The sequence below is a fragment of the Petaurus breviceps genome, unplaced genomic scaffold, assembly GCF_028583685.1.
Source record: "Petaurus breviceps papuanus isolate PSGF00001 unplaced genomic scaffold, PetGlider_PUasm1.0 90564, whole genome shotgun sequence".
NCBI lineage: Eukaryota > Metazoa > Chordata > Mammalia > Diprotodontia > Petauridae > Petaurus > Petaurus breviceps.
Window position 1 is genome coordinate 3,496,640 of NW_027187275.1, and position 24,049 is coordinate 3,520,688.

The 24,049-nt window shown below is 36.0% G+C and overlaps 1 protein-coding gene across 1 annotated transcript in view; it reads right to left on the minus strand.

The window, feature by feature from the left end:
* The window catches only part of DPYD (dihydropyrimidine dehydrogenase), a 1,126,518-nt gene that overhangs the window by 366,867 nt on the left and 735,602 nt on the right, over positions 1–24,049 (minus strand). The window contains exon 15 of the mRNA XM_069063397.1: positions 18,766–18,834. Within this exon, the coding sequence (XP_068919498.1) occupies positions 18,766–18,834 (69 nt within the window). The remainder of the gene's footprint in view (positions 1–18,765; positions 18,835–24,049) is intronic.

The following is a 24,049-nucleotide window of genomic DNA, read 5'->3' on the forward strand; positions in this document are numbered from 1 at the left end:
ATGACTGTTTTGCTGGTACTTTGTCTGTCTGTTTTGATGTTGTTTTGCCAGATTTGTCCACTGGTGAAAGACAGTCCTGTTGAAGAAGTCCTGGAACCTGGCTGTTGGTTAAGAGCTATTGAGACTGTCCTGCAGACAGAGAGTGAATACTGTCCACTGGTGAAGGACAGTGCTGTTGTTGCAGGAGTCTGGGAAACTTTCTGTTGGTTCAGAAGCCCTGAAGAAGGATTTTCTTGTTGTATGTTTACAGAAATCCTGGGAGAGGGTTTTGCTAATGTTTTCAGGGGTCCTAGGACTGTTCTGCAGACAGAGGATGAATTAATGAAAAGACTAGCAATGCATCTTGTGGCCTTGCTAAGGTTTGTCTCCCCAGGAACAAAGATTGCTGAGAACTTGCCTCATGTCAAGATGTAGAAAAGACCTCCATTTGGGTATTAACTGCTGTGCTTAAACTTGTTGTAACTCTGGGGTAGATTCAATTGTGATCCAGGGGTGGGGAACTTTTGACCTTTTTTTTTTACTTGTGATTGGAAACTAATCTCCATTTGAGAAGAGGGGCTTTGTGATGGACTAAATGAAGGTACAGCCTAGGGGTGGAGTAGTATTTAGAACAGGGACTTTGTAATTGATTGAATGAATGTAAGGTCCTGGGGTGGGGTAGTACTTGGAGATTATTTAATCACACTTAGTAAATGCTGTATTTTGAATGATGTCATATTTTGATCTTCTCTGGTCTTAATTTGTCACTTAATAAAACGGAGAGCACCTATGCTGGTATTTTGAACCTTGGGAAGTTGCCTTTCCTTGGCATTACATTACACTACCACATGACTAAGAGTCAGTATCTTTGAATTCTGATCCTATATTTTCTATACTAAATTTCAGTTTGGCTTTGAGCAAATCATTTAACTTCAGTTCTTAAGTTTTCATCTCTAAAATATAGATGATGCCAATCTGTATCAAAGGAATGTCATCTAGGAATTAACTAATTATGGATTATAAATGACAAACCTGTACAAGTAGTACATATTATTTCAGTTACATATACATATTTCCAGTCTGCCAAGATTTCCTATATCACTACAACAAAGCAAATAACAGGGCTTAATGATTAAAATTGACAAAAATTTAAATCAGAAAACATGAGTTTGTAACCTTTTCTTGTGCAGTAGATATACACAAATAACAGCCAACATTATTTTGGACTCTTCTAGTTAATAAAATCTACTTATCTGTGGACAAAATAGCTACGGAGATTTAAGAATATATATAAATAATGAAGAATCCTTTCCTTTATGGGTAATTTCTTGTCCATTTTATCCCATAAATTCTCTACAGGAGATACACCTAACATAACAGAACTTTTCTTTAGATATATCGAAATAGCATGGTCACCCAAGGGGCACATGGCTATCCACTGATTTTTTTATATGAATGGCACATTTCCTTCTCTGGTTATTAATTTATTTATTGTACTTCAGTTTCTAGGAAAATTTCAAAAGGGGTCTTTAATGAGGTGATTGGTGAACATCTAGAAAGGTAAGTAGTAATGACAAAGAGTCAGCATGACTTCATGAAGAACAGGCTATGTCGGATTAATCTCATTTCCTTTCTTGACTGGTAACTAAATAGTATATGAAGGGAATACTGAGGATCCTTTTCTTAGATTTTAAAAAAGCTTTTGATAAAATATTTTATACCCTTCCTCTGTGAGAATATGGAGAGGTATAGAATATTGCCGTTAGATGGACTGAAATCTGGTTAAATGGTTAAACTCAAAAAGTAGTCAGTGGACATTTATTAAGTGGCTACTATGTGCCAGGCAGTGTGCTAAGCACTGGGGATACAAAAGACAGTCAAAAAACAAGCATTTGTTATCCCTTCCCTCCCCCACAACATTTAGTTAAACCGAACTTTGGATCTTATTTGGGAGTCTTTATAATATTTCAGGGTTTGATTGGATTAATCATTTTTAGATGTAGCTAGATGTAATGGCAAGCAAAGAAGTAGTTAACACCTTGTTTCAGGAATTTAATTATTTAGCACCTTGTTTCAGTTCAAGTTTCTTTTAAGCCTTGCCTATGATTACATCAAGTCTTTGTTAAGAAACAGAACTTGTAAACCCCTATTGCTGATGCAACAGGAAGGGGTAGAACAGGGAGGAGCTTAACGACCATATATAAGGAGAAGCCCAAGCTGGGAGAGAGCAGAACTGAGAGAGTACTTGTGGTGGTGGATTCTGAGAAGGGAACATCTGTGGTGGTGGCATTCTTTTTGTCTCTTCTGTCTGTGTTTATTTTTGTTTGTGATGTGTTGAGTTCTCAGACTTTGTTGGTGTGTTGATTTCACAGGCATATAGTAAATTGATGATGGTGCCAGCAACGTGCTTAAATGTTATTGTCTTCCCAGAAACAGAAACTGTGAAGGATTTGAGGTGGACTGGACACTGTGAGCTTCAATATGGAACAGGAACTGGAGAAGGAATTGGATGAGGAGCTGGACAAGGTGCTGAGAGCTGCCTGCCTTTGAATCCAGGTAACAGTTGGGTAGCTTCAGGCAGGAGCTGGGACCATGGAAGAGGGACCATAGAATCTGAGAGCCAGCCTTCAGTCAAGATAAAAAGACCTCTTCTTGGGCACCTAATGCTGACTGAGAAAATTATGATTTACTGTGACGTAGGGGTGGAGAACTTTGAACTTTTTACTTTGTGTCCCTTAAGGAGGCTTGTTCCTTAAGCATGATTGAGTTAGGGACTTACTGCAAGATATCTTTTGCTTAAAATTATGTGGCCACTTTGGTGAAATCTACATGACCACTTTAGTAATAAGTTTTTATGTCATAACATTGTGAATGCTATACTTTGGTTTCTGTCAATGTTCTGTCTTAGTTTATTACCGAATAAATAAAAAATTCACTATACTATGTAATTAGAATCTTGAAGCTGTTCACAGGAGCAGTCCTCTGGAAAGCTGCTCATGCCTGGCTTTACACTAGATGACACAATGCATAGTGAACTGGCCCTGGAGTCAAGGAAACTTTAGCTCAAATCCAGTCTCATGTATTTACTAGTTATGTGACCTTGGGTCATTCATTTAACCTCCATTTGATTCAGCTTTCTTATCTGTAAATTGGGGATAATTATACCATCTAACATCCAGTTGTCGTGAGGATCAAATGAAATAATATTTGTAAAGTGCTATGTAAAATTTAAAGCTCTATATGATTATTATTATCTGTAAAGAGAATTTAGACATCTTCATATCTAAAAAATAATCCCTCTGCCATTTGGAATCTGTACTGGACATCCTTCATGGCAGTGGCAAATATCTCTGACAATACACTATGCAACTTTTAGGTTTACACCCAAATATGTATATATTTTTTTATTTATATATATATATATATATATATATATATATAATCACCTGGTTTTGAACAAAGATCTCAGTTGTTGCATCTTTATAGGATTTATTTGATTTCAGCATATGTAGGGGGAATTCCTTGGTGGAGGAAAATTTTTAAATTTATTATCTATGAAATAATTTTTATAAGTCAATAAAGAATGTTTTCATCTATAGGTTATAATTTATAATAAATCACTCAATAAATATTTTTTCTAGACATTGTCTTAGGTTTTGCAAGAGCTTACCTATATGTATATGTGTTATATGTGTATATACTCACATATATGTGTACACACACATGACTTACGGTATATATGTGTTATGATCTATAAGAAAAAATCTTATCACTTACAGATAGGAATTTAGGGTCATTCAAAAGCAGATGGTACCAATAATATGCTTTTCAAATGGACTATTAATAACACAAATGTCAAGTGACCTATAATTTAGGTGAGATATATAAATAAAAAGTAAATGCCTAGCAATTTTAAAAATCAATTATGGAATATGTAGGCTTTTAGTATTACAATGAATGACATTGAAATGTAACAGTATATATGCATTTTTTTTATTTGTCCAAGTCAGAAGTAACAGCTATAATTACTGAAAAAATGTCCTTTTACTTTTGGCAGAGTCCATTTGTACCTTTTCAAATAAATTCCATATGAATACCAATTTGTATTTTATACTTTTTCAAACACACTAAAGGATGGTCTAATGCTTAGTAATGTATCAAGTAAGAAAATAAAGTGAACAAAATAATTCATGCTAACCATTCAACTTTTTCTTCCAAAGATTTTTGCAAATACCTGTTGCTGTGCAGCAAGTATTAGACCTTAACTTAAAGATGCAAGACAGACAGAGGGACAGTCAAGACAGATAGCCTTATGGGTAGATACTGATATAAAGAGACACAAAGACACACATATAATTTACAAACACACCCACATGTTCTATGTAGACTCTTATATTTTGTGGGTCAGAATTTCTACCAGTAAATGCTCCACTATAAGGTTCTATTATTATTTTTTTAACCAGTTAGCCAGATGACCTTCTAGGTATTTGTGACAAAGGAGGTCTTCTATTGTCGTATCATACATACTAATTAAATAGCAACATAAAGTAATATATAACATTATAGAGTACTAATTTAACATCCTACTTATTAAATTTAAGCTAACTCGAAAATACATAACACTCAAGGGGTTATCTTCAAAAGAAATGCATGTGGAATCTTCACACATGAGGAACATCTAGGTAGGTCATCAGCATGACATGATTCAAAGGTAGGGAACATATGTGACCAGTGAACAAACACTGAGGAACAACTCATTCTTATCATACCGAAGAGCTCCCAGTACCTTCCAAAAATATCACCATGCTCTTCCCTGATGTACCCACTCCCTGTCAGATTTTTCTCTTCACTACTGCATGCCAAACATTGCGTCTCAGCTACTACCTATCAGGAATTTTTTTTGCTCCATCTGACTGTCAGCTCTGACTATTTTCAGGGATCACCTAATACACTGTACAACACAAAGTAGGGATTCTGTGTTTACAACTTGTTCACCAACTTTTTTAGTGATTGCCACCAAACAACATGGGTGGGGATGGGTCTGACTGCTGGGGCAAATAAGCCTCTTTTAGTTTGCTCTTAACCTGCTCTTTAATTCTCTTTCTGCATCAGCTATGGACCATGCTTGAAGTACTCTCTTCAGGGCCACCTGCAAGTCTTCCTCTATCAATCAATGTCTTTGAAGTTTGCCTAAGTCTGCTTCTTACTTACAGTGAAGTTCTCTGTAGTCAGTCAAGCTTCCCTTAGCCAACAGTTATAAAGATCACTTCTCAGCCACACTGCACCAGGAAACTCACAAGATCTATGGACCTCGGCTTTGCCCTTTGACTTCATCTTAGAATTCTTCCATTAACAGATTCTCTTCTTTAGAACTTTTTTTTCAGTGCTATGTGACTCATTTTAACTCTGCTTAACTCACTTTGATTCTGAACTCAGGGCCCTCTAGTCCCTCTTAACTTGGCCTGAAATGAGTTTCTCTTCCATGGTCTTTGAGTTCAAAGATCACTGAATTTATGATAAAAAACTCATTATAAAATTTGTCAAGCCTCTGGCTTTACTTCCGCAAATATAAAAGGAATTGAGGGACACTGTTTTAACCTAACCCAGCAATGAATCACAGTCTTCTCCTCTTCCTTTCTTTTTCTCTCCTCTCCTCTTTCCTTCTCCTCTCCTCTCTTCCCTACCCTCCACCTACATTCTGTCATTAGAATAAGGGAATCTTAGCATCTGTAAGTGTTTTAGTGGTCATTCAGTCTAGTCTCACCTCCAGATATATAAGGATTCTACCTAGAACAAAAAAATAAGTCTATAAATTGAATATTTCCAGGTACAATGTGCTTAACACATCAAAGAACATTTATATTTGGACACTTTTGATTGTTAATTCTTCCTAATACTGACCCATAATTACCAATATAATTTAGTGAAATTAGCAATGGCTAAGTATAAGGTACTATTCTAGGTACCAGGGATTCAAAGATTTAAAAAAATAGTTCAAAAAGCTTCCATTCTACTGGATGGATACACAAAGGAAAGAAATCAGTGCAATATCGTGTATTTTGAGAAGGGAAAAAACTCTAACTAGGGAATCCAGTGAGGTCTCTACAAGATTTGAACATTGAAGGAATACAAGATTAAAATAAGATATAGAGTTAAGAAAGAAGTACATTTCAGGCATGAGCAATTCTCTCTCTCTCCATATCCAATAGTCAATCTCCAATAGCTAGGTTTTCAAAGGATATAAATAATAATTCTCAAAAGAACTGTAAAATATTAAAGATGACAAAAATGGTAATGGTCAATGTTGGAGAGGTTATGAGAAGGTAGGCACACTGAAGGTGGAGCTGTTTAATCAATGCAATAATTTTGGAATTATTTAAATAAAGTGGCTAAAATGTCTATACCCTTTGACTCACAGATTCCATAACTGGGTTAATATCCTAAGGAGGCTATCAATAAGAACATTCTCACATGGATAAAAATATTTTCAACAGCCCTATTTGTGACAGCAAAGAAATGGAAATAAAGTAGATACCTATTAAATAGGAAATGGCTCAACAAAGTATGGTACATAAATGAAATGGAATATTATTTTGCTGTACAAAATCATGAATCTGACAAATGGAAAGAATCTTGGAAAAATCATATAAACTATGCAGAGTAAAGCTAAGCAAATACTATGCACAATGATTATAACAATTTAAATAGCAAGAACAACCACATGCACAAAATACCGAAAGTAAAGGTTGAAAAAATATAGAAAACAGCCATGGCTCTAAAGAAGAAGCATGAGAAGATATGACTAATCTATTCCATTGCCCAAGGGTTGCACATTGAATGTATTTTCAGACTTTTTCAATGAATTAATCAGACTGATTCTTTTCTTCTTTTCTGTCTTTAAAAAAACTTTCTTATATGAGGGGGCTCTCAGGGAAGGGAAGAGTGGGGATACCAGAGGAAACTATGTTTATGTAAAAAAAAAAACAAAAGACATTAATAAAAGAAACTAAAATAGTTTTCTCCTTTTCTGTCCGCGTTGTTTCAGTCAATCTGAACTAGGTTCCACAATAATAATAATGTTGCTTTCAGCCAATGGTGCCAGAATGGTAGCAGTCATTGAGTCCAATCTAGTATTTTGTTGAGAACACTTAGGCTTAGAGAAATTGAAATGATTTACCCAAGGTAACAGTAATTGTCTGAAACAGGATTTGAATCCAGGTCTTCCTGTTTCTAATTACTCTACCTATCTTTTAAAAAGGATAATAGACAGACAGGATGCTGCAAGAAGCAGTCAATGAGTAAACAGAGGCCATTCAGCATGCCTTATTACCAGTTTAAAGAAAGAACGTATCTTACTTTTTGTGAATCTGAACAAAGTGCTCTCTCTCTCTGTTGTGTCAACGTGTGTGTGTGAAGACATGTTTAAACTATTCATTTTCTATTCACTCCTGAAAACAGATCTACAATATCTTCCTCTTGAGTTCTTAATTACAAATGTGCATTTAGTGTATCTATCTTGAGAATGCCTAGAAATGACAATGCTTTTAAAATAGCCAACCTGACCCAGCCCTAAGTAAGAAGTCACAAATTTAATCTCTAAATCTCCCTAAAATGGTAACATATATATTCCTTAGGAACTCAGTGTAGAGTTATACTGCTGGGAGGTAATTGATACAATTGATTTCTATCTAGATTTGCTATTTCATTGGTGAAGGAAACTCCCTTTACTCATTCAGGTCAGCAATTCATCTGGAACAGTCTGAAGAAGTGACCCGGAACACCAAGAGATTAAGTGATTTTCCAGTAGTCAACATATGGTATCAGCAGCAGAATTTGAACTATGTTCTTACTAACTGCAAGGTGTTTCCTCCATCCTTTATACCAGGCTGCTTCAAAATGTCTATGGACACTGGGATGCTCAAATGGTTTTGCTATTTTATCAGTGTGGGTATTTTCTCTCATGGTGTCAAGTATCACCAAAGTTCACCAAACATCCCTGGACCTTATTCCTTTTCTTCTTATATTGCAAGATTAAGAGTGGAACCCTTGAGCTGCCTCCCTGTTAATAACTGACCTTGATACATGCCCACCTCATCCTTTTTTGATCAAATACTTCCCTGTGGATATGTTTTACTCCCATTTTCTTTTGAAATCCTTTATTTGTTATATGTTGCCAACTCATCTCACCTACCATGGACCTCTCCATTACCTTCTGTATGATATTCATTTATTTTCAATTCTTTGGAGCTTTGTGTTCCATGTCTCATAGACATATAACAACAGACACCTTTTCCCACAAAATGTGTTTAAAATCCATTATGAAATTTAAAAGAAAACTATAATCTTTTACTAAAGTTCTACATTTATGCCTTATACTGTAGTGAACATAGAGGCGAAGGCGATCCTGGGTTCTCAAAGGCTGTGCTAGGAGAATGCAAGTTCTGCTCGGTTCTACCAAATCAAAAAATCATCTACAATGGACACAGCCTCATGTTACATGCCAGGGATATATACCTTAAAAACAAAACAGTCCTGGACTTCAACTTACCAAGTTTGAAAGCCTTTGACTGTATCTATCATATGATGTGTCTGCCATTTTCACACATACATGAATATAATGCACAAAAGAGGACAATCAGGATAGCTAAGGACCTTGAGTTCAACTTCTTATGTGAATCAGAAGAAGGAACTAAATGTGTTTAGACTGAAGAAGAAAAGACTTGGGGGGGGGCATGATAGCTGTGTTCAAGTGTTTGAAATACTGTCATGTGGAAGTGGAATTAGATGTATTCCATTTAGCCCCAGAGGACAAAGCTGGGAATAATGGATGGAAGTTACAGAGTCAAATTGCGCCTCAACAAGTATCTCTTAAGTACTCACAATGTGCAAGACACTGTGCTTAACCAAATCAAAAATCTTCCTAAGAACTGGAGTTCTTCAGAAGGGTAATGGGCTGCCTCAAGATGTTTTCATTTTAGTGGAGGCTTTTAACCAGAGCCTGAATCATCACTTGTCAAAAATATTGTAGTGGAAAAAACTTTTCCAGATATGAATTAGACTAGATGGTGAGTGAGATCTTCACTAACTCCAAAATGCTACGATTCTGTGATATACAATGAAACGACAATACTAGAAACAACAATAATATCAGGAAATAGGAGATAAGTGCCATAAGGGAGTGAGATCTAAAAGTAGCAACAACAAAACACAATGAAAGAGAAAGGAGATACTTGCTAGTATCAATTACTCAGTGATCCATACCTACATGAGGGGTGGGGTTGGGGAGAACTGGAGAAAGAAAATTCTCAGAATCTGAAACCATGTGTCTTGTCTTTTAAAGGTGGAAGACCAGTATCTCTCTTCTTTCTCAAATTCCCTCCAACTCCATCCTTCACCCAGGTATGGAACACTGAGTAATCAATCAGTCTCCACCAATAAGAAGAGTAATGCAAAATGGCAGACATGGACTAAGCCAAAGGTGATAAACCCATCAACAAGAACAGAAAAGGCGGAAACCCCACCATATTGAAGAAGGTTGGGGGATTTCAGAAACACCATATAGGAAAGAAATATTAAGTATAGAAAGAGCTCTGGATTAGGAGTCAGGAAACCTGGGTTTTATTCCCATCTATCCATTGGCTGTTTGTGTAACGTTGAACAAAAAGATAATATTTCTCTGTTCCTCAGTCTCTTCCCCTGTAAAATGAGGAAATTCATCTTTAAAATCATGATCACATTCTGGCAGCTATTGAACTAAGTGAGATACCTGAGTTCTGATGAAGCAATAAAATGGACATGAAACCAGCCCCAGTGGGGGCATGGAAGAGTGTGCAAATGCCAGAAGTTGATAGCCCAGTGACATCAATGACTAAGGATCCAGGCTCTCTGAAAACATAAGGAGCTTCCATAGAACAACTGGTGAAGTAAATTTTAACACAGTGATTATTAAAAAAGGGGAACTGTAATCTGAGTCAGAAATCTACTGTACCAAGAAGTTCTATTCTTTTATATCTTACTTTAAATTATATTTTCTCTTACCAACTACATGCATATGGACAGATATAGTAGTTAGTTCATATTTAATCTGTCAAGAAATACAGAATCTAAAGGAAGGTAATAGAGGCTACTAGATCAAGAACTTGCATAGGAATTAGAAAGGTCTGGGTTCAAGTCTGAATTTAACTCTTGATAGGATGAGTTTCCTCATTGAGAAATCCCTTCACCAAGAATATCATGAGTCCAGATGCCTCTTCTTCCCATTAAAGAAAAGTTTTATCTTGAATTCTTAATTTACTATCCTTTTTAAACAAGTCTTGAAAATCTTTGGAATTTTCTACATACTAAAAACACCACTATCATGGATTTAGAGTTCTTTGAGGTCATCTAATCCAGATGAGGAAACTGAAGCCAGGGAGTTAAGTGATTTGATCACATCCATCCAAGGAAAACAAATCAGAGGTAAAACAGCAACACAGCATCTCTAGTTCCAAGACCTGAGTTCTAGTCCTACCTCTACCCCATACTGGCTTAGGCAAGTCACTTCTTAAATTCTCATTGCCCCCAGGAAACCCTCTGAGGCTAAGTAGCTGGATATTTTGAATCTGCATTGATAGAAGGAATTTTATCCCTGGGAGCTCCTAATAGCAATGAAACCATAGTTACAGGAAAAAAAAATCAGACTCTTAACGTGGAACTGAATTTTGTCCCAGAACATCAATGTGCAGAGGAATATACTCCCTCTCCATGGCAGGCCTACAGCTCACTATTGCTATTCCTTAAAGTTTTCCGTCCATGGAATTCTGTCACTATGATGTTCCTTTGTGAATATGAAAATTTGTAGCAAGGCATTAACTCACCAAAAAGTTCCTGTGAATTGTACTTGTCAAGAAGACCCTAGAATTTATCATTCTTCCCAGTTTGTGGGAAGATTTCTATTAAATGTAGAAGCTTCTTGTTTTACCTCTGATTATTCTGTCTTGACTATAGCTTCATCCTTGCCAATGGAGTATGAGATTTGGGTAACATTCTTTTCAAAAAGATTTCTGGCTTTGTCTTTGAAAGGTGCAGAGTTGAAAAGGCAAATTTTCTTCTTTATTTGTGCATTAGAAAGTATGAGTCAAATTGCAAATATCTATTCAGCTTGGGAAAAACCACAACTCCCAGCATCTTCGAGGTCGTTAACCACTTCCTCTATGTCATTCACCCTCCCAGCCTGTCACATAATGTCCTTTGAGGAATTGGAAGGGTTTGGGCTTTAATTATGCCCATAGGACCATGTAGCATCAGACATGCTTCTTATTTAAATTTGCCATGGCAATACACTTTGAAGTTATACCATTAGTATTTAGTGACTTATTTCATCTAATGTTGAGTTTCAGACTTTATTTGAAGCCATTTTGTTCAATGTTAAGCCCTGTTGAGGCAGGACCTATGTCTTAATTACCTTTGTATCTCCCTTATCACTTAACCAAGTGCTTTACAGATGGTAGATAAATGACTGTAAATGAATGCATATATACAAAGTACCTCAGTAAGATTTAGGCATAATTTGAATCTGGATGAGAGATTTCAAAACATAAAGCTAAACATAATAATTTATTTTGTGCTCCAGTGACAGTCACCCAAAGGGGTAACTACAGCACATTACCAACAAAGAAGCATGAAGCAAGGTGGTATAGAGAATGATATTAAGAGAGATGCACAAACAGAACAGAGGGCCAGTCATGTGATCAGAGCAAGCAATAACTGACAAACAATTTGTATGCTGTATTGGTACCAAGAAAATGTCAAGAGAACTAGAAGAAGGCCTTTGTACTTGGGCAGATTCTTGTGGATGAGCATATTTATGAGAACAAACAGAGAAGTGTAACACTGGAAGAGTGTATTTGGATGTGTTGTGATTCATAATATTTCCCCCCTCCATCTAGTTCATAACCTGCCCTTATTATCGTTATTAATATTAACAATAAAGAAAACTTCTGAAAATAAGATTTAGTCTCATTATAAGTGAAAAAATACTTTTAAAGCTCATGAATGTCCTACACACAGAGTTAAAGGGATAATTTATCATAATTTAGGGCTTCAACATTATTTATGTATGAATTAGGGAGATTTTTGTGATCTGTCATTGTAGTGAGTTCCATATCATTTTCACCTGGAAAATATATTTACTTTAAATTAGATGACTGTATTTTGAGTAGTGATGCAAGTATCTTGAAATACTTCTAGTCTGAAGGCAAACATACAGTTTAAATGTGTATGTGTGTGTGTATAACAATAATATCTTAAATTTATTCTATAAATAGAGACAGCTAGGTGTCATAATGAAAAGAGCACGGGGCCTGAAGTCAAGAAGGTCTAAGTCTAAATCCTGTATTAGACACTTGTTAGCTGTATGACTATGGGCATGTCATCCTCAACTGTAAAATGAAGATATTAACATATGGATAGAATCATGAATTCCTAAAATGCTGTGTTTGTTATTTTTTATTTGTTATGTTTGATTTAAAAAGACATTATTTCACCAATATCATATCAAAAGCAGTTTTCTATTCATTCTGGTAAGGGGTGTGTGTGTGTGTGTGTGTGTGTGTGTGCGTGTGTGCATGTGTGTGTGTAGGTTTAATATTTTTTCTGTTTATTGACATGAATTGATATCTGACTGAAAAAGTAAACTACAGATACATTGACATTTTTATATAGTATATACATACACATTTACATATATACACATATATGCATACCTACATATTTATGTGTGTATGTGCACACACACATCCATACAAATAAATTATAGTTAAATAGAAAGATGCTTAATGGTTTTACTTCAGAAAGAAGAATAAAGGAGCTAACAAATTTAGTTTCATCATATTGTCACTATAATAAAAAGTCATTTAATTGGATAGTTGGTCATATTGCTTTGCATTTCTCACAATGAACATAAAGAAAAAGACCACTATGAAGATAACCAAAACATATATGTCAACACCTATTGCAAAATATGAAGTAGAGAAATTCTACAAAGAACTCAACAAGATCCTTGAAACTATAATAATTCGCACTGAGATATTTGGAGACCTTAACATGATGGTGGGCATGATAGAGGATGGCTAAAGCGAAAAATTGGGTCAGAAATAAAGAAAGGAAAGGAACCAAATGATGTCATACTACCCAAAACCTCAAGACTGTTCATCATGAAAACCTTCTTCAAGAAGAGGAGATGAGAATGCTGGTCATTGTCAACATCAAGCACCATATAAAAAAATAAAACTGGCTTTATCTTCCCTAATCTTAAGTCCAGAATTACCAGTCATTTTAGAAGGAGCTATCTTTGTGCAGTCAAATCATTGACTTGTAAGACCAAAGGCCAGAATCAATAGCAAATTAGAGAAAAGGATAAAGATGAGAAGACTCTTGCTTGACACAATTATAGGAGGGCCAATCTGACCTGGTTAAATAAGCTGTCAGCTCTGAAAAATGGAGCATGGACAACAAACGACTGATTATCCCACCACAAGGTTGAAAAAGGCCAGCAACCAGCTCAGCCAGCAAACCCTTGTTCTTGCCAAGTGGAGAGAAAGGCATGATAGCCAAGGATAATACCAGTTTGGAGAACAATCTCAATCGAGAATTTCACAGGGGAGGTTAGAAGAAGAATATAAATAGTGTCAGTTAACAAAACAGCCCAAAGCAGTGGAGCCTGAAGACATTAGGCCCTCATAAGCCAGATCACAAGCCAGGAAGCATTTGTAGCTTTGAGTCAAAGGACAACAATAAATAGATGTGAAATGGAACAGATAGAGATGCCAGTGTTTCCATGATGATTTAGTCTCATCTATTATGGAGCCACCAAATTTGTACTCTGGCACTTTAGAAGGATTTGACAATTGTATTTAAGAAGTTGAAGTCAAGAGAGCAGCTGGACCTGGGCAAATGCATGTATGATGAATGCATTGTGGAAGCAGGAGAGACAGTGCCAAACAGGGGTGTGCTGATAGATATTTCATAACTAGTCACCACCCAAAATGTACAGAAAACATACTTTTGAGTTTCTTCATCATTAGCACTCTCTTAAATCTAGAAAATCAACAAAACAATAAATCAAGCCCTGGTTTAAGCTTTTGCTGACTTTCAATGTAAAAATACTCAACCTAAAAATTTAATAATCAGTTCTCCCAAACTGGTTTTAAGATGGCTACAATACATTGCTGGTGTTAAAAGCACTTATGGAGCGATGCTCAAGATTTCAAAGAGGAAAAGATTCCAAAAGGATGGAAAAAATATAAATGGTCTCGTTATCCCATCCTTCAAAAAAGGTGAACCAGAAGATATCACTAACTACATGGTTACTTTATCACCTTTCTAAAGTGCTTAGAAGAATAGACTGGATGATGACTGAGCACTAATAAATTATGAAAAGGGAATAGACAGGTTTTCATTGATGATTTTTCTGCCAAGAAAACCTCAAATGGGGTCATGAAGTGTTAGGTATGACTAAAAAAATGACTGAACAACAACAAAAATTCAGTTTTATAAGTATAGGACTGGAAAAGCAGCTGTGGACAGATCTGAGGTTTTCAATGGAATATAAGTTCAATACAAGTGTGCAGGATATTGTGGCAGTCCAAAAGTTCATGCAATCTTCAAACGAGTAAGAGAGGCATAGCTTATATGGTTTAAGAAGAACATGAATAAATGTAAAGGAAATGGGAAAGGTTTAGCCTGGGGAAACATGAGAAGAACCAGACTGTTTTCCCCCTTTTGTCCCCAGAGGACTGAAAAGCTTTGGATGGAAGGTGTAAAGATGCAATTTCAGATTTAGTGTCAGGAAAAATTCCCTAAAAATTCTGCCCCAAAGTAGGATGGGTTACCTTGGGAATTGCTGGGATCCCCCTCATTGGAAATTTTTAAACCGGAAGGCCACTTGCTGGTTATGTTATATGGGGGGCAGGAGGTTTAGTTCTTTCATATAGAGATTGTACTAGAGACACAGAGGTGAGGACTTTCTAATTTTCCAGTTTTGTGACTGTGTGAAACAAAGATCATTATTCCCATATTGTATTTTAGGAAAACGAGGCAGATAAAACGTAATCTGTGCAATGTTATATGGCTGATAAGTACCAGAGTTCAGATATGAAGAAAGGATGAACCAGCATGGATAGAAGGTGTGGGAAATACAGCACTGGAAGAAACACATTGATTAGATCATGGGTTCATTTGATCATATGGATATTTGTTAAGAAAACCATCCTAATAATCAGAGCTATCCCAACCTAAACTTGTCCCCAGAGTTCCCTTCAACGGATATCTGTAGGTAGAAATTAGATGACTATTTGGAGGCAACGTTGTAGAGGGGATTCCTCCACAAAACAGATACGGGTTGGACAAGATGGTTTCTGAGACTGTTCCCAAATCTAAAGTTCCTAGACTTATATTATCAGCACTGAGGAGTAATGAAAGTATTCCAATTTGCTGCTTTGAAGGAAGATGTGGGAACCACAGACTATATAGTACTTTATGATAAAACATGGGCAGGTCTACATTTTAAGTAGGTAGAGTTAAATAAATGCTTTTATACTAAAGTCTCTTTGCAGATTGACATTTTTGATGAATTAGCTAGTCTTTGATTCGGTGCTTCAGGGAGCCTAGAAAAGTCTTTTTATAATGAATAGAACTCTAAATAAAGTGTGGTACTGAATAAAATAGCAATTAAAAGGATTTGAGGGTCAAGATGGTAGAATAGAAGCAGGACCTCCTTGCAGCTCCAGCTTCCACCTTCCCCAATCCATGTAAAAAGGGGACTCTAAATAAACTTTGGAGCTGCAGAACCCAGAAAATGACACAGAGAAGCTAACCTCCTGCTGAGGACAGCCCAGCAGGCCGGCAGGAATCAGCCAGCACAATGCTCTGGGAGCCGAACCCAGCCCCACACAGAGGCTTTAAATCCAGGACAGATAATTTAAAAATTATTGGACTACCTGAAAGCCATGATCAAAGTAAGAACCTAGAAATCATCCTCCAGGAAGTTCTCAAAGAAAACTGCCCTGATGTTTTAGAACCAGAGGGCAAAATAGAGGTTGAAAGGATCCACTGATCACCTCCTGAAAAAGATCCCAAAAAGAAAACTCCTGGGAATTTTATAGCCAGATTCTGGAATTCCCACATTAAGGAGAGAATATTACAAGCAGGCAGGAAGAAACTATTTGAATCTTGTGGAAACACAATCAGGGTAACCCAGGATCTGGCAGCTTCTACACTGAGGGATTGAAGGACTTGGAATATGATATTCCAGAGCTCAAAGGAGCTGGGATTAAAACCAAGAGATACCTACCCAGCAAAACTGAGTATCAAGTTTCAGGGGAAAATATGGTCATTCAGTGGAATAGAGGACTTTCAAGCATTCTTGATGAAAAAACCAGAGTTGAATAGAAAATTTCACATTCAGATACAAGAAGCAAAAGAAGCATGAGAAGGAAAACAGGGAAAAGAAATAATAATGAACTTATCAAAGTTGAATTATTAACATTCCTACATGGAAAAACAATAATTGTAACTTATGAAACTTTTCTCAGTAGTTGAAGGGAATAGAAATGTATATATGTATATATATATATATATATATATGTGTGTGTGTATATATGAGGGTATATGGACATATGAACACATATGCGAATGTGTGTATATATGTTTATAAGTATACATAGATAGAGGGCACAGGACCAATTTAACAGGAAGGGATAATACTTAAAAGATGAAATTAAGAGGAGAGAGAGGAATATAATGAGAGGAGATGGGGAGAGACAGAATGGGGTAAACTATCTCATATAGAAGAGGCAAGGGAAAATGGTTACAATGGAGGGGAAGAATAGGAAGGCAAAAGGGAATGGGTCAACCTTATTCCAAATGAATCTGGCTTGAGGAGGGAATGAAATACACACTAAATAGGGTATCTCACCCTATAGGAGAGTAGGGGGGAAGGGGATGAGAGGGGGGATGATGGAAGGGAGGGAAGTTGGAAGCACTCACTTTTGAAAAGGAACGGGATCAAAGTAGAGAATAGATCAAGTGGGAGGTGGGATAGGAGGAAGGGAAATATAGTCAGTCTTTTACATTATTGTTTTGCATTAGCCACACATGTATAACCTATACTGAACTGCTTATCTTCCCAGTAAGGGTGGGTGACAAGGGAGGAAGGGAATGAATCTGGAATTCAAAGTTTTAAAATCAAATAGTATATATATATATGTGTGTGTGTGTGTGTGTGTGTGTGTGTGTGTGTGTGTGTGTGTGTATGTATGTGTATATATATACACACTATTATCAATATTATTTTACATGTAATTAGGAAATAAGATATACAGGCACTGGGGCATAGAGATCCACCATGCCCTACTGGAAAAGTCAAAAATGGTATGGGGGAAAATATGGGAGAGAGCAGATTGGAGGAGGGGATATCCTGTGGGACTGCTATGTTGGGGCAGTGAGTAGGGAAAAAACAGGGAGAAAATTAGTAACTCAAAATCTGGCAGAAATGAATGATGTAAATCAGAAGTTAATAAAGCATTTGAAAAATGAAAAAACAAAAAGGATTTGAGAATGTGAGAATTACTTACCTATAAGGGTTAGCATGCCAATACATGAAGGTTCTTGTTTCCCAAATGCTAATGTAAATACAATTGCTTCCTAAATTGATACCCATTACTGGAGAAAATTATTTTTAAGGATTTTATTCTTAGGAAACAGGAAGAGGACCAAGCAGCATGATAAAGCCATTCATCATAGTCAGCTTAAAATTGGCATAGCTCATGTCAACCATAGATTTTGTAGATTTCATGGTCAATTAGGTAAATACATGTATAAAATAGACCTAGTACTGAAGATCACAAAGCCCATTACTGATAATGCTTAATTTCATTCCTCTAAATCCCAGAAGTGATCCCCTCCTACCCCTTTCACAGATTTGAAATGTCCAGCTAAAAGAAAACTTATTTAGAGCATTGCAACGAGCTTTGGAACACATTGGGAACAAAACCAACTAATTAAAAAGTATTGTCAGATATAACACCCGTTTTTCAAAAATATTTTTAAAAAAATTCTATTTAATTTCTTACAAAAGTGTCTTTCATGACTGAGAGATACAAGTATATATATATATATATATATATATATATATAAATATATATATAGGCATTTTTCCCATTTGAAATATAAATTTGAACGAGTTGTTTGTATTTGTGTAAGATTTTATGTATTTTATAGGATACTTGCCGAATAGTGTTGTATATTGTAGCTTTCTGTTCTATCATTTTATGCAAGTTTTGTATTAAAATGAGAATAGTATTAAACGAACTTTTTATACTTTAAATATTCAAGAGTTCTTTATTTAAAAATTTCTTCTTGTGCTGTCAAACTAGTTTGCCTGAAGGCAAGGTAAGATCAAGTTAGACTCTTGAAGGTAGAATTAAATTTTATCATAGCATCCATCATAATATACAGTTTGCTTAATATGCAAATAAAAAGTATACAGATTTGGAGAATAAAAGATTTTAAGGCAGTGTATAAAATTCAAGGCACCACTTTTATAGAAGAGATTTCTTTTAAATTTTCATTTCTCATTTTAATCAGAACATAGGATAAACATATTATAATGGACAAGATTCAACTTCTCATTTTTCAAATCATTTTTGCCTCCGCTATTGATTCTTTTAAAAGCAGCTCTTTATTTAAAATTAATTTTTAAAAAATAGGACAAAAGAAAATAAAGAAATATATTAAGGAAGCAATTACCTCAGCCATTTTGGAAAGTTCAGTCCAGTCATTTTTGTTGTAAGTGCACATGAGGCTAGCAATTACAATCTATAAAGAAAAAGAAAGAAAATGAGTCCTGTATAGCTATACATTTGCCTAGGAATATGTTAATATATGTTTGTATATATACGTACGTATGTACATACATATATACACAATACAAAAAACCACACACATATGCACATATATATCTTCTCACAAATACAAATGGTTATGAAACACATTTTCAATTTTATCAAGTTTAAAATCATTAAGGTTCAAATGTTTTAAATTGTGAAAAAAAAATTCCAGCAAGATAGTCGTGTCTCCTTCCATACTAATTTAAGATGCTGTAGTTAGGAGTTATACGTACTTATACATACATATAAATGTATAATATAGCTAGACCTGTGAAGTCAATGGTTTAGGAAACTCCTGGTGTGGTAATTACCTCCAGTGATGCAGAACAGCAACTCATCTACATTCTTGAGAGTTGCCTGGGGCACAGAGAAGTTAGAGGGAGTAGTCCATGTTGTGAGATACCCTATATCAGAGGCAGAACTTGTGCCCAGTTCTTTCTGATTTCTAGGTTGACCTAATATAGTGACAACCACACTGGCATACCCAGGCTGGCTGTTAGCACAGGTTCTTAGATCTGCTTTCCTAGGAAAGATAGCTGTTCAAGGGGTCAGCAATCTTTTCTAATTACATCCACTACTTCACTACCTTCAGCACCTGAGTTACAGAGAAAATACAAGCAGAGAAATAAAGACCAATAGACAGGGCTCTGACTGAATCAACTGTACACTTTACATACATCCCTGGGTTGAGAGAGACTTTACATCTGAGCAGGCAGGGAGCCCTGAACATACAGCCACTCAGAATCTTGACCAGGGAATCACAAGATCCTTCTCAAAAGTGAGCCCCCAAAGCACAATACCAACTCAGAGTATTTATATACTCCTCAGAGCCAGAAGGCATCATGACCCACTGCCTAATTAGAACTTAGCAAAAGGTGTGAAAGCCTTGCTACAAGCAAGCCTCCGGTAAGCGAAGCTTCTCTTAATGGATTCCACCTGAGCCCTATTAATGGGCCCAGAAGTTCTTAAATCCCATTAACATTACACCTACTTACTATACCACCCTGAAGACTTCTGTTTTTTGGGAGTGTACTAGCCATTGCTATGATAGGTTGTCACGAGACTCTGTCCTCCAACCTCCTTTTTGGACATCTGTGTCCTTCCCCTTCTCTGGACCTCCCATAGCTAAAATTTCACATTTTCCCTCCTCACTCACTGGAATCTACCTGTTTATAACTTCAGATGTCAGAAAGTAATCAGATACAATTACTTATAAAACAACTAATACTGTATAATTATATAAATAAATTATATAAATCTATATAAAAATAAATACTCTATATACTCAACAAACTTTCGGTTTGTTCCGGACTAAATCTTGACATTCACTATTCACCAGAGAGATATGGCAATTGCCTGGTATAACTTGAGTGCTGGGTAAGGGAATCTACTTCTCCTGGGTCACTGATACCCCTCCTTTTCCTGCTGTGGCCTCATGGAGCCCCAGAAGCCCCCCATTTTGTCAAAGTAACAGATTTACTTTGTTTCTTCAGAAAACCAATTGTATACTTGTCTCTCCACAAGGGCCCTGATGTTCCTTGGCATGTGTGTATGTGTGTATGTGAATGCATGTAGACATGCATGTATATATGTATATACATGGACATGTAGGTATAAACAGCATGATATAGTGGATAGAGAGCTGGTTTCAGAAACAGAAAGATTTGGGTTCAAGTCTTTATCTTCATGCCTAGTATGTGGGACTAGCAAGTTACTTATACCCTCAATGTCCCCAGGGAACCCTCTAAGACAAATTGAAAACAAAAACAAGTTGATATCTGCATAGGAGAAAGGAATTTCCTTATAAAGAGTTTTAACATTAGTGAAATCACAGATCCAGAAAGTAAATAAATGAATGAATAACTAAATAAATATGAGTATATGTATAAACCTACAGAAGAAATGTCACTGAAAGGTCATTGAAGTTCCTTCCCACTCTAATTCTGTGATTCCAAATAGTTCAACTTTCCTCTTATTAAATACCTGGAATGTATAAGGCACTACAAAATTTCTATCTGGGGGCAGCTAGGTGGCATAGCGAATAGAGCACTGGCCTGGAGTCAGGAGGACATGAATTCAAATCTGGCCTCAGACACTTAACATAAAAACCAGTCATGTGACCTTGGGCAAGTCACTTAGCCCCAATCGCCCTACCTTTCCCCCTCCAGAAAGAAAAAAAACAAAAACAAAACACAACAACAAAAACAAACCCAAACAAACAAAAAACAAAAACAAAATTTCTATCTGCCCATCTGTTGTCTCCTTATTTTATAGTTCCCTACCATGTAGCTACCCACCTTATCATTATCTTTTTTGATATATAGGCAGAAAATGATTTGTTCAATGTAAGCTATAAGAGGCAGAGCTAGGCCTTGTGTGTGTGTGTGTGAGAGAGAGAGAGAGAGAGAGAGAGAGAGAGAGAGAGAGAGAGAGACAGAGAGAGAGAGAGAGACAGAGAGAGACACAGAGAGACAGAGAGAGAGAGAGACAGAGAGAGAGACAGAGACAGAGAGAGACAGAGAGCTAAAGAAAATGTGTAGATAGCATCTTTCAGTCTGTAAGACACAGATGTGGTTGCTGACTGGGTAAGAGTAGTATAGTGGTGGCTCATATCAAGTGCTTAATAAATATTTACTGACTGATTGACTGGGATGAGTTTGACTTTAGAGTATTCAAATGAAAGTAATGCAGACACTAAATTAACAGAATTAAAGAAAATTGCACACTCATTAAATACATATGGAGTGCATTTAGTGTTCAATGAGGTCCAAAAAAAGCAGTCTTATAAACAATTTTACTTTATGGTGAAAAATCTCATAAGAAAGGAAAATTTACTTTTAAATTTCATCTTGGTATATACATACATATAACTTAAAAGAAAATGTGAACATTGAATCATAGATGCTTGGAGCTGGAAGGGTCTTAGAGCCTAGCTAACCCAACCCCCTCAAAAGCTTATAATAGCAAACTCTGTATTTAGGGGAAAGGATTTTTTTAAAAATCATATACAACAGGAAAATGTCAACAAGAATGTCATTTTACAAGCTAGTGTCTCCCTTCTGAAAAAATCATTGGGAAAAACGAAAATATGTGAACCTTCCTTCCTTGAAAAAAGAGAAAGAAAAATGTACTCTCTTTAAAAATTAATAAATTAATAATTTTAAATTATCCAAATTATAGGTCAAATATTATTATCCTTATGGAATAGCCCATTATGTTAGTTATTCATACTAATCTATAATCTACTTTCCTTGGACCTAATTATGGTAGCAAGCTAATGTGTAAGTTGTCTTCTCAAATTCCCATATACTCTGAGGAAACTAAGCCAGAAATAGATTCTGACAATAGCATTTTATATTCTGTAGCCATATTGTGAACTGCATTGGAAATCCAGACAACAATTCAACTTCAAGACAAACTAAATTTTTTAGCAGGGAAAAGCTGCAAAGTGACAAAGGTGAACAACTGTATGTTACAAGTAGCTGAGTTAGGTTTTGTCAGACAATTTAACAAAATCACTCCCAGCTCTATTGGGATTATGTGAAGAAGGATGAATAGCTTGGGATATGTGATGTTTCAAAGGCCTGCTAATTAAGAAAACATGTTTATTAAATATTAATTAACTTTATGCTATTCAAATGTTAAATTAATTTTCTGCCTGGAACATAAAGGGCACTGTCAACAATGCCACTTGAGCAAAGTCACTGTAATATTGCTAAAATGTACACATTAAAAGTAATCATGATAGACTCTTTAAAGTTGTATTAACTCACAGTGCTTCTTTTAAGGTTTTAAATGATGACATTAGCATCTTCTAAATCACATTTTTTATATTCTTTAAAAAGCAACCTTTCCTTTGGATTCTACAAATCATTTTCTGTAGCTCCAAAGTGCAAATGTGTACATTAAGTCTTATCCCATTGCTTTCAATGAAAGAGAGAAGCTGTGTTCCTGGAGAAAATCATAAAAAATGCAGAGACATCAAGAGATGTAAACAATAGTAAAGGTCAACAGAAATGAAGAAGAGTTGTTGTATTCATTGCCAGAAGGAATAAAGAACTTAAAGAACAGAAGAAATGTCATGAGTAATACATGCACCAGACCAACAAGACTAAAGTTCCAACTTCCAAGAGAAACTCTATTTCCAAGGGCTGCAGAAAAGAAAGATGGATGGAGTAGTTACAACTTCCAAGATGCATTCTTTTCTCAGGAAGCCAGAGGCTTCACCTTGTAATTGGTTACAATCCAAGTTTTTCGAATTGCCTCAAATTTTGGAAGCATAAAATATGACTGACAATGTTAAGGTAGAACGTTCTCTTAAAAAAAAAGAGGGGGTGCTTAACCTATATTAACATTCCTTTTTTTTTTCTCTGTGGGAAAATACAAAATGGGATGTTTCACTAGATGGTCTGTCCTTTTTCAGGAATTGGTTGAACTTGATGGATTGTGAAGCCATTTCCAGCTCCAAGGTTCTATTCTTGTCATGCATTCGAATTCTACCCCTACATATGACTTTTTTTCTTACCACCATGTGAACTCTTGCCATGTGTAAGTTCTCCATAAAATAATCTTTTTGGAGATCGTATGTTTGGCATTTGAACAACATGACCGGCCAGTTGGAGACAGAAAAAGTGAAACAAGGATACTCTCAAAGTCTCTCTCTCAAGAACTTTAGAATTAATTGTGTGACATAGGAGACACTGGCACAGGACCACCCAGCATGGTATGCCCACATCAGAGAAGATGCTGTGCCCTATGAGCAAAGCAGAATTGAAGTAGCTCAAAAGAAATGTGAGATGCTTTTAGAGAATCCACCCTCAATGTTCACATGGGCTATTTGTGTCGACCTGTGGTAGAACATTCCAAGCTCATATTGGTCTGATCAGCCACAGCCAAAGACACTGTAACTTGACTCTAACATTTTAATTTGGATCCTCTTTGAGAACAGACAATAACCAGACCAGAATCCCCATGTAAGTGTGACTAAGTCAGAAAAAGAAAAAAATTGTTGATACTTGCTGAGATTACATATGTTTTCTTTCATGACTAAAACATAGTCTGTGACCTTTGGAATACTAATTTTTTTTTTCAATTTGTACATCCTGGAGAAAAGGGCTAAGCCGTATATTCTATAGAAGACTGGT